At 34.5% G+C, this 13,721-nt stretch overlaps 1 protein-coding gene across 1 annotated transcript in view; it reads left to right on the forward strand.

Annotated features, from left to right (window-relative positions):
* The window catches only part of Dok6 (docking protein 6), a 313,007-nt gene that overhangs the window by 175,120 nt on the left and 124,166 nt on the right, over positions 1-13,721 (forward strand). Inside the window, exon 5 of the mRNA XM_026783400.1 lies at positions 9,613-9,802. Coding sequence (XP_026639201.1) covers positions 9,613-9,802 — 190 coding nt within the window. The remainder of the gene's footprint in view (positions 1-9,612; positions 9,803-13,721) is intronic.

Genomic DNA, 13,721 nt, shown 5'->3' on the forward strand with positions numbered 1-13,721 from the left:
GCCTGGTCTACAGAGCTAGTTCCAGGACAGGCTCCAAAGCCACAGAGAAACCCTGTCTCGAAAAAAACCCCCCAAAAAGAAGAAAAGAAAAGAAACAATACAACTTTCTTTTAATTAACCTGATCAAGTAATTTAAATGAATATATATATACATATATAGAAATATATATGTGTGTGTATATATAAATATATATGAATTCTGCTGCCAAGCAATTCTTGAAATTTTTTTGTCATTTAGCCAAATGATCCATATTTCAATGTCCAATGTATATGATAATCATAATAAAGGATGTTTAAATCCATCTATACTTTACATACAAGCATAAAGTAAATCCTAACAGTGAAATAAAACAAAGTGAGTTATTTATTGAATTGAGATAGAAGTCATTTTCCCAGATTAATTATATTAGAAAAAGCTCTTTTAACTTCAGGAGTTTTCAGATGAATAATCACTACATAAGTTAAAGCATAGGCTGTAGAGAGAGCCCGCCCTTTGGGGGCGGGACGGCCTCGGGCAAATGTCTATAAATTGGGGTGCACAAACGCTGGTAACCCCTTCTTCCTGTCTCCTATTTCTGGGCATCGCGGGAACTTCGGTTGCGTGAGTGTGCTATTTATATTAAAGTTGTTTTTATTTTATACCAATTGGCCTGTATTAATTCGATCCGCCTTCAATAGCCATAGAGTGAAACATTACATTTATTGAGAACTTTATTCTCAGGGAATAATAGCATGTGAAAGAGCATATACTATAACAACAGTAACAAAAATGCTAAATATTTTATATTCAAAATAATAACAATTTGTATGACTATGTTCACATAGTTATGTGCACTCTAATGAGGGTGAATTACTTCTACAATGAATAACAATAACTGATTTTTTATTTTTAAAATATTTTCCATAGTTACCAAAATAAATTCGATTTACTTGGAAATTATAACAGTAGTCAGGCTTTGGAAAAATTGAGATTATAAATTCAGTAAGAATTTTAAATGCTAGTGATTAGTTAAAAATGCAGGTATTCCAGTATTCCCACTTACAGAAGTCTGTGCACTGAGCACATTGCAACAGGATGTGCAATTTCTAGCCACATTACAATCAAATATATTTAGATAAACTTCTAGTTAAAGTAGGGATAGAATCACATTTTCTAAAGAGTTCTATAAATTTTAACAAGCATGAGTCATGTTTTGTTTCACTGCTAATTATTTAAGGATATATCTAGATATACAATCATAAAATTCCTCATTGCATATCAGTTCCTTATGGTCCTGAATTAAGTGGTGTCCATTCCAATATCACTGTACAGTAGAAATTTTAAAATAATATGTAGAATAGAAGAAGCTAGCAGTGTGTTTATTTCCTCTGTGTAAGACAAGGTTACATTTAGATCTTTAGCACTTCGTGTAACTTAAATAAAGCAATTTGTATTACACAATGGAGTATACCAAATTCTTGGATATCTGTAATAAATCTCAAGTTTTTGCTAAGTTGTTCCTATAGATCCACGTTGACATTTTCCTCAGTGGTTCATACTGCGCCAGTATCTGAAGCTTTGCTTAGATAGTACTGACTATATTATTTATTGGTTTTGTATTCTTACAAAAGTATGTTTGCAAGTGGTACCTCACAATTCTGAAATAACAACTCTAGAATGGCAGTTCTGGATTCATAAATATCTGGCAGCCACAGAGCTGTGTCTAATAAGAGAAAATACTAAGTAATTATTTGGAACAGGCTGAAGGATTATTGAATACAATTCTATGGAGAGCTTTTATAAGAAAGTGTGGGCACTCCATTCCCCACACTGGCAGAAGACATTTGTAGAGTTTGGGGATGTCGGTGGCAATGGGAGACACTGCTGGAAATGCAGAGGTCCTACAAAGCAGAATGCCAGACTAAGTTTCCAAAGCACCTGTAATTGGAACTGAAGTGACATCTGTTTTCCCCATGATGTATCTAAGTTCTGGGGATTAAAAGGAGATTCAGCTCTTCAGGATATTCAAATACGCTGATGCTGATCATCCAATGAACCGCATTTCTACACTGATTGCTTCCATCAAGCATGTGTTTTCTTGGAAAACAAGTGATGCTTACGGTTAGCCTCCCTTGACTCATCTTGATATGATCCACAACAGGACACTTACCTAGCCTTGAAAAGTATCTTCTGAAGACAGGGAATGGGAGAATAGAGACAAAGAACAAGTCTGGACTGCAGAACCTGTGTGCAAATGAGAACCCTCCATTAGGGTGAACTATCCTGCAAGAGTCTAGATATTGTGATGATTCTACCCTCCAAAGGACCGTCAATTCCTGAGTTGCTCACTATTAGGTATACAGCAACACAGAAGTAAACCTCCAATAGTAATAAGAAGTTAGCATGGATTCTCCTTTTGTCTATTTCCTTTCCCAAGACAGATATCCCCACATAAGGAAGTTACAGAAGAATTAAGATGTTGAAGTGAATGATAATGGCTATCTGTTGAGTTCCAAGCCACTGACGTCCCCCGAGAGAAGGGAGGATAATATGTTACGACCAGATCACAGTGACTAAGTCATTAGTGGCGTGAAGATGAATCTGTCCTCATGACCGACAGTGAACTAAGAAAATGAACATGTGCTGCAGGAAACATCAGGAATAAGAAGAGGATAATAATAGTTGTTCTGGAGCAGTGGCAGGGGAAAATAAACTCTTTTTTAAAAATACAACATGCTCAATCAGCATCTGTTTTTGAACTAATTAAAGGAATAAATTTAACTTACATGTTCTCTTTTATAAATAATCTTTGTTAATTCTTTAGAGGTATTTTATTAAGAGAGATGTACAAATAGGGAGCTTCACCTCACATAATCACAGGTTAATAGAAAAAAATTCGTAAAATTCAAAAGCATCAAGTTTTCTGGTTACATAGTCATAATTAGTCATTTCATAACTAGTTTATTTATATAAATGTACATAATTCTTAGTTATCTTTATAAATAAAACACATAGTTCTTAAAAATAAAATGTGGGTTCTGCTTTTGTCTGGGGGAAATCATGGAACTGAAATTCAGTGTTAGGAAGAATAGGAACTACAGATGAAACTTAATACAAAGAATAATCAAAAACCTAAGACCTAAGTTGTGCTTTATTTTATGAAACTTACGTTTCTGAGTACCATTTAAATAGTAAGTGGGAAATATAATGCCAATATAAGAAGATTCATAGGTGTAAATTATTGTTAGATTTAACCAATTTCTATAAAAATGTGATGAGTTTTAATATTAGTGCCTCTCCTGGCTTCTAGATAGGCAGGATACGTAGTACTACATTTCATAATGTCCAAGTCCACCACTCTGAACAAAAGGGGAAGATGGGATGGTGGATAAAAGTTACCAGCAATCAGCTAATAAAAGGAAACTTCTTTGAAAAAAAGAGAATGCATTGACACCTAATGAACATTTTCAAATTTATTTCAGCAAAGGCAAACTAATGGAGCCACCATGCTATGACAAATACACTAGATTTTGTAACATGCTGTGTACCTGAAATTTTCAAAAGCATCTTTTTGAAAATACAATTTATAACAATAAATTTGACTAATCCGATGTGTCTATTTTCTGGTCTGTTAATATTTTCTCTTTGTTTTATATTTCTTATAAAAATTGCAATTATCATGGTACCATATGGAGGGGAAGAGGCAGAAGGAAGAACAGTTTGAGCTTTGGACATGGTATAAAACTGCCTTCCAAATTTACATCTCTCTACCTATGTCTAGTGCAGCTCTCAGACATCATCAAAGGAATTTCTTTGTACAGTAGATGGTGGTTAGTACAGAAACTCACAGCTGGCTAGAGAACAGTGAATAAAAGACTGTGCAGTACATAGCCACAATGAAGCGTCTGTATTACATCCCTCTCCAAGGGATTAAGACTTAGCTGTTCAGAATGACTGGCACAAAACAGCATCTTGTAGACAAAAGAGAACTACCACACTTGTGAACTCATATCAGCTGTCATAGCCCTTACAAGAATTGCATAAGATCAGATCAAGTCACATTTTAGCATGGAAGAAGAAAGGCTTCATGATCCTCCTAACAGAAGAGTTTCTGGGAAAAGAGTCAGTTTTATTAGTGTAACTCCTGGTAGTCAACAACACTCCAATGAATGGTCCCACTCCCAGAGTATAAAAGCAGCACAAACTGGAATTAATGAGTTATTAAACAAAAAAATGAAAAAGAGGGTCTATAGGGATCTGGAAGGACCTGAAAAGGGGAGAAGTTGTAAAGAAATGTCATGAAAATAATTTGTATGTAATTCTCAAAAGAATTAATAAATATTAATTTTAAAAAAGAAAGAACGCTCATGGAAATTTATTGTTTGCCTTGGTATATATTTTCTATTAGAGTGAACAATAATAAAACAGTATTATTAAATTTGGCTAAAATTTTTTTCCTGTATTCTGCTTATTTATACTTGCTATATGAGTCTCTGATTCTTGCTTCTCCAACAGCAAACTCCACTTATTTTCCATCCCCCATGCTTAAACAAATAGCTATACATGGGTTAATCTCAGTCCTATATAGACCTGCTTAAAAACCCACCAGCTGAGGAAGAAAGACTTCATCCCTTTTGTGAACCAATGGCAGGGTCTGTTGCATAATCTGACAGGGATCCTTCACCCGGATTATCCTTCTTACCACACCTACCATTATCGGGCCAAAACCATTAGATCAAATCTGTTTAATTCTCTCTCTCTCTCTCTCTCTCTCTCTCTCTCTCTCTCTCTCTCTCTCTCTCTCTCTCTCTCTCTTCAATTTTTTAATTTATTTTACACACCAACCACCTTCCTCCTGCTCCCCGCAGCACTGCCCCACAACCCACCTCCTATCCACTCCTCAGAAAAGGTAAGGCCTCTCATGGGGAGTCAACAAAGCCTGTCAAATTCAGTTGAGGCAGGACCAAGCCCCTCCCTACTGCATGGAGGCTGAGCAGGCATCCAGCCCTATGGAATGGGCTCCTAAATGCCAGGTGGTGCAGCAGTGATAGATCCTGGTCCATTTTATAATACCTACTACACCATTACATACCTTTGTTAGACAGGCTACTTTAATAAACATTCAGTTTTGCTTCTTATTTGGACATTTCAAATAAAATTATGTGGTCTTATATACCAGCAAATATATAACCATAAATTTCAACAAATTGTAGATTTATAAATTATATTTTTGGAGATTTTCTTAAACACTATAGTTTTGAAATGGAAGTATATTTAATATGAAAATCATTTGTATAACTTAAAAATTTATTTTCTTCATTCAACAACATTGACAATACATATAAAATTTTATTTATCAGATAATTATCACTGAAAATGATAATTGGTTTTCTTTCTAGTTCTTTTGCTACGTGGAAATGGATTTTCGAGTATTCTTTAACAGTATTTTTATTATTGTGATCACATTAAATAAAAATTCCTACCTTGACAAATGATAAACTTTCATAAAAATATCTTTTGGTATCTTTCCTTTTGTTCAAGTTGGCATGTGAAATTATTCTTCTTTTCACTATACTTTCTAGTATAGTCTAGAAATTAAAGTTGGTAAAACATGATCCAATTAATGCAAAGGAAAGAGTCACAGGAAGCAGCAAGAGATCACTCATATTGGACCCTAAAAATACCTAAGTGGTTAGTAAATCCCAGGCACAAAAAGAGTCATAAAAAGGATATAACTAGGGAAAGGACATAAAAATAGATTTCATAAATTAAAATCTCATAACTGATTTATGAATGAGAGGGGAGAATATAGGTTTAGGGAGCTATTGTTGGCACATAGTTAAAAAGTAATAATTATATCTGTACAGTGAGAGTGAAAAAAGAATCAAAACATGGTAGAATCTTGAACATCTAGTTGGTCTGTGTGTGAATAAAATCACTGATGATTTTCAAAAGAAAAGAAATTATTCTTTTCAAGTTTACCACAAGTTATTTGAGATGGTGTTAATGAAAAAATATTAGAGTATAATTTCGTGGGGAAGTCTGCTAGTTTGTCCTACTAGAACATGGCATGTTTTACAAGCTTTGTTTCCTCTATCATTATTTTATCCTTGGCCACATTTTAATATTAATTTTACATTTAAAATTTAATGTTTTAATTTATCAGTATTATAATTCATTTAACAAACCAACAATGTAACAAATGTAGAACTCAACGTGAAAGCTTTATCATCTCCTGGAATAACTCAGATCTGCCTCGTAGAGATGATGGATGAAACCTTATTCTCTTTTGAAACCTGCCTAACAGTAATTTTGAAGAATATCAAAGTCTAAAAACGGGTACTTGGTCCAAGAAAATGACATATTTGCTCTTTAATTTTAAAAGTAACATTCTTTGACAATATTTTAAATTACTCACCTTACATACTTATTCCACCTCCCTGAGAGACTGTTGATAACTAAAACTTGTTTGGACAGACAGATGTCTTTATTGGTACAGGAGATGATATCATTGTCTTTATTGATACAAAAATTAGACATGAGTTGCCTCTACTGTCCCCCCCCAAAAAAAAACCCTTCACAAATGTCAGTAATTAGCACCATTTTAGTTGAATTTGAAATTTCTGAAATTCCAGTCACTAGCAGATAACGGATTTTAAATATATGTAGCATAAAAATAATATTTCTACAGGTAACTGAATTATTTCAAATATTATAAAAATATGCATCAGAAGAAAAATTAGAGAATTCTAAACCATAGTAACAATAAAAAGAGTTAACTTGAGCTGCAGGGTTAAAATATGCTTGAGGCAAGGAAAAGTCAAAGGCGAGAGAGAGAAGGAAATCCCTTTGCAATACCACCTGCTTTGTGTTGCCTTTATAATTATCCAATCACATTTTATTCTCATGTAAAAATGATTCCATGGCTTTGATACCAAGAACATTTTGGCCAGGTGGTGGTGGTCCACGCATTTAATCCCAGAACTCGGCAGGCAGAAGCAGGTGGATCTCTTTGAGGTCAAGGCCAGCCTGGTCTACAAGGTCAGCCTCCAAAACTACAAAGAAACCCTGTCTCAGAAAAAAAAAAAAAAAAAGAAAAAGAACATTTTTATGTGACTATTTTTAAATTCATTTATTTTTAATTCTAATTTTATCTCCAAAGTTCTGCAAATAGTTGATATTCATTCCTCCTTTATAAAGTTTTGTCACTGACAATTGATCACATATTATTTTTGTGAAAACAAAATGGTATTTTATTTGTGTGTGTGCATTTACGTTTCTTGTATTGTTCATTGATAAGATAATTTTAAAGTGTCCTATTTTTAAAATAAAAAACTGGATTATTGAGAGTCAAAAGAGTCATAAGCAGTAGTTGTCTTATTTCAATATTTTGTAGAATGTTTATTTATTAACATCCTGGTATTGATTCTTTGATTGTCTTCAGACTAAAATTAATGAAATAGAAAAATAGGAATATTTTACTTTCCACTTGTAGAGCAGCATTTCTCTATGCAAAAAAGATGTCACTGAAATATGATGAAATATAATATAAATGATCACCTTCATCAAATGTGTCTTGACCAAAGAAGTGTGTTCAAGCATTGTCTAGATTTCTGAGTCATTGTCATTGAGTTCAAGTATTATTTACACAAAACTGTTATATAAATCAGTGTCTCTTTGATTTATTATATATAACCCCACTGGGAGGAGAAATATGGAGGGCATTTGACTGATGTAATATTAAATGTATATTTTTTAAATGGCTGCATGTAAGACTAATACAAAATATATAGAATGAGTGCATATTTATACCTTTTCATTAAAGATAACTAATGGGGCAGTGTTCTTCATTGTTAGCTACAACATTAATCTCCAGTGCTATTTTATTGGAAATTAATGTGAAATCCATACACATATTAGTTCTATGGGTCAGTAACGTAAGTAAAAAATTAAAACATGTTATCTTTTGTTTCAAAAAAACTAGAACTGAGTATAAATGTCAGTAATATGACTATCATTGTCCAAGCATTCATGTTTAAGTTAATTTAACCCACTTCAAATCCGAATATTATTCTTTGACTCAAAGAATCCTTACTTGGTTAAATACTTGCCAGAAAACAATCTTATTAACCAGACAATTCCCACTGAGCACCAGTAAGCATTCAGTATTTAAGAACACGGTGTTATGATAGATAGCACCACATTCCAAAATGTAATTCTAACTACATCTGCCTCAGTGTACTTTTCGAAATAATTAATTCAACCACACTGCCTCTTCAGCCTGCTTCAGAATTACTTATAATGTACAGAGAGCTATCTGCCAGTAATTCTTGAACTTATCATGTTGTTATTTATTTTCAGAATGCCTCAATTTTCACATCCTCTATTCATTATGTATTAGTCTTTATTCGCATGTCTTCACAAATAGATATTAGTCACTTACTATAAACCAAGGAAATGGTGCTAGGAAGCACACTTATCTTATACAGCACTTTATACGTTCTTTACTTCCTGGAACTTACAAACCATTGTTTTTGAAAGTGCAGTCAATGCATTTAAATGGGAATCAAAGCCTGCAGAACTTTGCAATATCCTTGGAGATGCACAGAAAATTGCAAAGCAAGGTTTAGAATTACTGCCTAATAATAGAATTTTCAACTATAAAATATACCGGAGTGAAAGAAAGTAAATATCTTTAGATTGCTTACCAAGGGCATGTCTTAAGTTTTGTAGAAGGTAGTAATGAATATCTGCAATTACTGTATGCCAACTCTGACCCTGACTACATTGGTTTTACGTGTACACGAGATTATTTTGCAGTGTCTCTGTAGTTAAGGAATTACTCTGATTGTACACTAAATACTTCAGGCCACAAAGGTGAGACTGATTCAATAGTATTTATCCATAGATAGATAGAAATATAGATAGATAGATAGATAGATAGATAGATAGATAGATAGATAGATAGATAGATAGATAATAGATAAGGAATGATTTCTTGAAAAGGTTGTGTTTATGACAACCAGTTGACTATGTTAGGAAGCAGAATAAGCATCATGTGGAAGAGATTCTGCTTAGCTATTACTCTAATGTTTCAATGGTACAGTTTAACCATTGTGCAATTCTCACTACAAAGCATATATGCAATGCTGTGGGATAATGCTCTTTTAACCTGTAAAGATTTGTCACTCATATTGGTTTAATAAAGTGCTGATTAGCCAGGAGGCAAGTAGCAAAGTATAGGTGTGCTGACCAGACAAGAAAGAAAGATGAAAATGCTCCACTAAGAAAAGGTGCCAAGCCATGTGGCTAAACATAGATAAGAATTATGGGTCAATTTAAGTTGTAAGAGCTAGTTAACAATAAGCCTGAGATAATAGGCCAAACAGTTTATAGTTTATATAAGCCTCTGTGTGTTTGTTTGAGACTGAACGGCTGAGGAGCCAGGTGGGACAAACTTCTGTCTACAGTACAGTAAGGTGCAATGAGAGTGAACGAATGAGCGATGATAGCTTAGTGAACTTCTCTCTTCAAAAAATAAAGAGAAGTAATGTTTTACAGTGTATATTAATGTTGCCAAGGACTGTGAGGACCCTTCCTTGATTTTCTCCATGCTTTTTGTTTCTTTGTAGAACGATTCAATGTTTATCTTATGCCTACACCCAACCTGGATATTTATGGTGAATGCACAATGCAGATCACTCATGAGAATATCTATCTCTGGGATATCCACAATGCCAAGGTCAAGCTGGTGATGTGGCCTCTTAGCTCACTAAGAAGATATGGTCGGGATTCAACGTGGTTCACCTTTGAGTCAGGAAGGTAAGTTCCAATTTTATGACAGAAATGTAGCTATGTGTGTAACAGAGTCCTGTGAGAAAATTTCTGGCCACCATTGCTAGATATAAACATTACATTTATAAAAGGTCAAAGCTACCAAATACAAATACCTACTGCTTCTTATTAATGATTGGAAAAATATTAATTATAACATAACTGGCTAATTACCCCAGTCAAACTCATTTTAGTCTCAAACATACATATCAAGCCATTATAATAATGTAAGGTATTAAAATGTTATAATAATAATTTGACACATTTTCATGCAGTAATATTCCTACGCAATTAAATGTGTCCTTGGTTATATTATTTTTGTGAATTTATTAAAAGAAAATGATATTAAGTGCTGTTTTAAAAATTATATATTACATTTTAGGTTTCAAATAAGTTACACAACATCTTCACCACATTTTATGCTGGTAACATTATTGAGTAATTTAATATTCAAAATGACTGAACAAATTTTGTCTTAGCCACAATTGTCATAAAACAAATAGGTTGACTTTTGCATCACAGAATATGGCTGATAACCATACATGCTTGAAATGAATGGATTTCTCACAATTATTATGCATAGACATGATTATACATGAGCTTCGGACAACGAAATTAACATTTTTAATCCTCAGAACTCTTTGGGAAAATATAAACCTAACATGAGACTTAATTTGGGGCATTGTTTTTTTCCACATCAGAACTGAAATCAAAGCCTCCTACTTGAGTGAGTGCTCTAGCCAATGATCTACATATTAAGCCTAGATTTAAAATTTCTATGTGACAAAGTGACAGTTAGTGCATCAGTCTTCCCAGGTGGGAACTGATTTAACACACTGTTCAAATGAGTTCATAGTCTTAAACAAAAATTATGACTGAGGTTCCAATGTCTACAACATATCAACTTTAATCCATAACTTTCTTCATATAAAATGTTTAAATATTCAAGTATAGTTGGGTTCTAATAATATTCATCCTAGACAGGTCACATGTCTCTTAAAATTTAAGAACAAAACCCTCAGCTGCAGTAATTTTCATAGAATGAAGTACTTTTACACCAAGAAAATATTACATTATCATCCTAATTTCCCTGAAGAACCTTGAATCTTGGTTTACTTAGTAACTCTGAGCTCATCCAACTATCTATTCCTTTCTGCCTAGAAACTCAGGGTACAATATGATCGTATTCTGTATAACAATTGAAAATAAAATTTTTAACACAAAGAATATTTTTAGACATGTACACTGCTTTAAAAAATTATCACATTGTATAAAAGGATGGTAATTCTCTAACGATTCACTCATCTAAAACATGGTTTACTAAACTAAAGATTAGTGTTATAGGGGGATAAATAGGTAGATAAATAAGTTAATAAAGTGCTTATCTATAAGCATGAAGACCGAATTTTCATTCCAGAACACACATAATGAAAACAAAACACACAAACAAAGAACCTTGGGCATCGTGCTCCGTCCCTGAAATACAGTATTAATGAAGCAGAGACAGGAGGAAACCTGGGCATCTGTGGTCACCACCTAAGTTGTGGGCTGGGCCAGTGAAAGACCCTGGGTTGTTTAGTGGTGCTGTCGGTGAGGACGAATCACACAATACAACAAACTTTCAAGTTTGAGATTTATTAGCAAAAGGGAAGGGCTGGGAAAGAAGAGGCATATAAGTCCTGCAGTCTCTTCAGAGAAGGGGCTGGAAAAGGGAGGTGGAACCACCCGGCTATCTTTTCTTTTTTTAATTTGGGTTTTGATTTGTTAGGGAGGTTGCAAGGTTAGAGGGCAAATGTAACAAATCAAAACAAAACTTAAAAGAAAAAAAGAAGAATCTTACTGTGAAAGCTGTAGTGTAGTATGTTAATCATACAGCTCGCCAATTAGTCCATTCATCTTTATTGCAAGTGTTCACTGCCATGAGTCATTGGTCTCACTAGAAGCCCATGGTTTCCAGCGATACCACCAATAATGCTCTGTCACTGGGGCTACTCTTGGATATGCTGGTTTCTATGTCATAGAGATCCAGCCACTTCACATACTCCAACAATTCATAGATGAGGTGGGTGCTGGGTGGGCCCAACTCATAGCCCTGGTTCTGGGCCTGGGTGGTAGCTTTGCCTCATCTTCACTACCTGGCCAAGCTCTCCAACACTGCCTTGGCTACCTCACCCAACGTAACCGACAGCAAGGAGTGGATGCAGGGCCCATTCTTCTCTATGCTGTAGCTGGTGTGGGGCAGGGCTAGTTCTCTCACTCTGTGAACCTGCCACCAGCTCTCTCACCTGCCAGAGATAGAAAGGGGTGGAAGGGGAGGGCATCTTTTCCTCAACTGTGCTACCACTTGGCAGACAAGAGAGGGTGGGGTGCCTTCAGGGCTGGCTCACCTGCATCCCCAGCAACAAGGTCAGCTGCAGTGTGCTGTCCAGACAGGAAGCAGAGCCACTACTTCAGGCAATTTCATACCTATTTTTAATTAACTAATTAATTAATTATTTTTTAAAAAACTATCTTTTTTCATTTTATATTCCAATCCCCGTTCCCACTCCCTCCTCTCCTCCTGCTTCCTCCACCTTTCCCTACCCTCAACTTCTCAGAGAGGGTAAGGCTCCCCATGGAAAGTCAACAAAATTATTACATTATGATTCATAACACTAGCAAAGTTAACATTATGAAGTACCAGTAACAATAATTTTATGATGGGGTGGTCACCACACATGAGGAACTGTATTAAAAGGTCTTGGCATTATGAAATTTGAGAACTCATGCTCTCAAAACACAACCAGAAGAAATCCATTTTAAGCCAGGGAGAACATATCCTACTAACATATTGATTTTGAGTTATCCAGTCTTCAGAACTGTGAGATCATAATTTTCTTTAGCTTCAGCTGCTCTCAGCTTGAGATTGACAACACCTTGAGGTTTAGATTCTAGACTGGATGAATGTGGAGAAGGTGAGCACTCATTTCTCTCTCCTCATATTGTAGGTGTGGTGTGACAAGTTATTTTAAGTTCCTGCTGCCTTAACTTCCGTACTGTGATTGTGTGAAACCTGGCACTTTGAGCTAAAATAAACCTTTAATTCCCTTAGATGCTCTTTGTCAGGTTATTTTAGCACAGCAACAGAAATTAAACTAAGACAATAGGTGTTGTCATAAAAGCAGTTTAAAATTATGAACACACAGAACAAAAAGAAAATTCTCATTTAGTAGTAAAATGAAGGTAGAAGTGTTTTTAAATCTAAATAGACACAATTAATGAGCCATATATTGGTGAATTTTGTGTCATCAAAGCTAACTCTACTGTTTTTCTGAAGACATTCTAGACAAAATGAAATACAAGCCAGGGCCAGGGGAAAAACTAATGATATTATTGGAAAACATCACATGTATTCACAACTACAATTTTTACAGCCCCAAATAAGACAGTAAATAGCCCATTCATAAAAGGGCCAAAGTGTTATCAGTTTATAAGAGAATCTCTACTGACACTCTGGAAAACACACAAAGGAAATATGCTCAGAAAATTGGTTACCGGGAACAATAAACTAAAACAAGCCTCCACTGCATCTCCTTAGCCAAAAGCAAAACAAAACACAGAGTGCATCAATTAGAGGCAGAACAGTTCTGAGTCTCTTGGTAATATGAATAAAAACTGGCATACAATTTTTAGAAATACTTTGATAATTTTGGGTGTACCATATGACAGAAAATTTTTCACTTCTACAAGTTTATTTTTAAAATAATACTCACATCTGAGTGTTAAGTGTCTTTCTGTATAAAAGTGAGAATAGAAACAATGCAATTTACAGCAAATGAGACTGGAAACAGAATTCATAGTGTTGTTATTTAATATAATACCTTTTTCTAATAGCACTTCATTAAACCTGAGCCAAAAAACATATATA

Source organism: Microtus ochrogaster, chromosome 18 (genome assembly GCF_000317375.1).
Source record: "Microtus ochrogaster isolate Prairie Vole_2 chromosome 18, MicOch1.0, whole genome shotgun sequence".
Lineage (NCBI taxonomy): Eukaryota > Metazoa > Chordata > Mammalia > Rodentia > Cricetidae > Microtus > Microtus ochrogaster.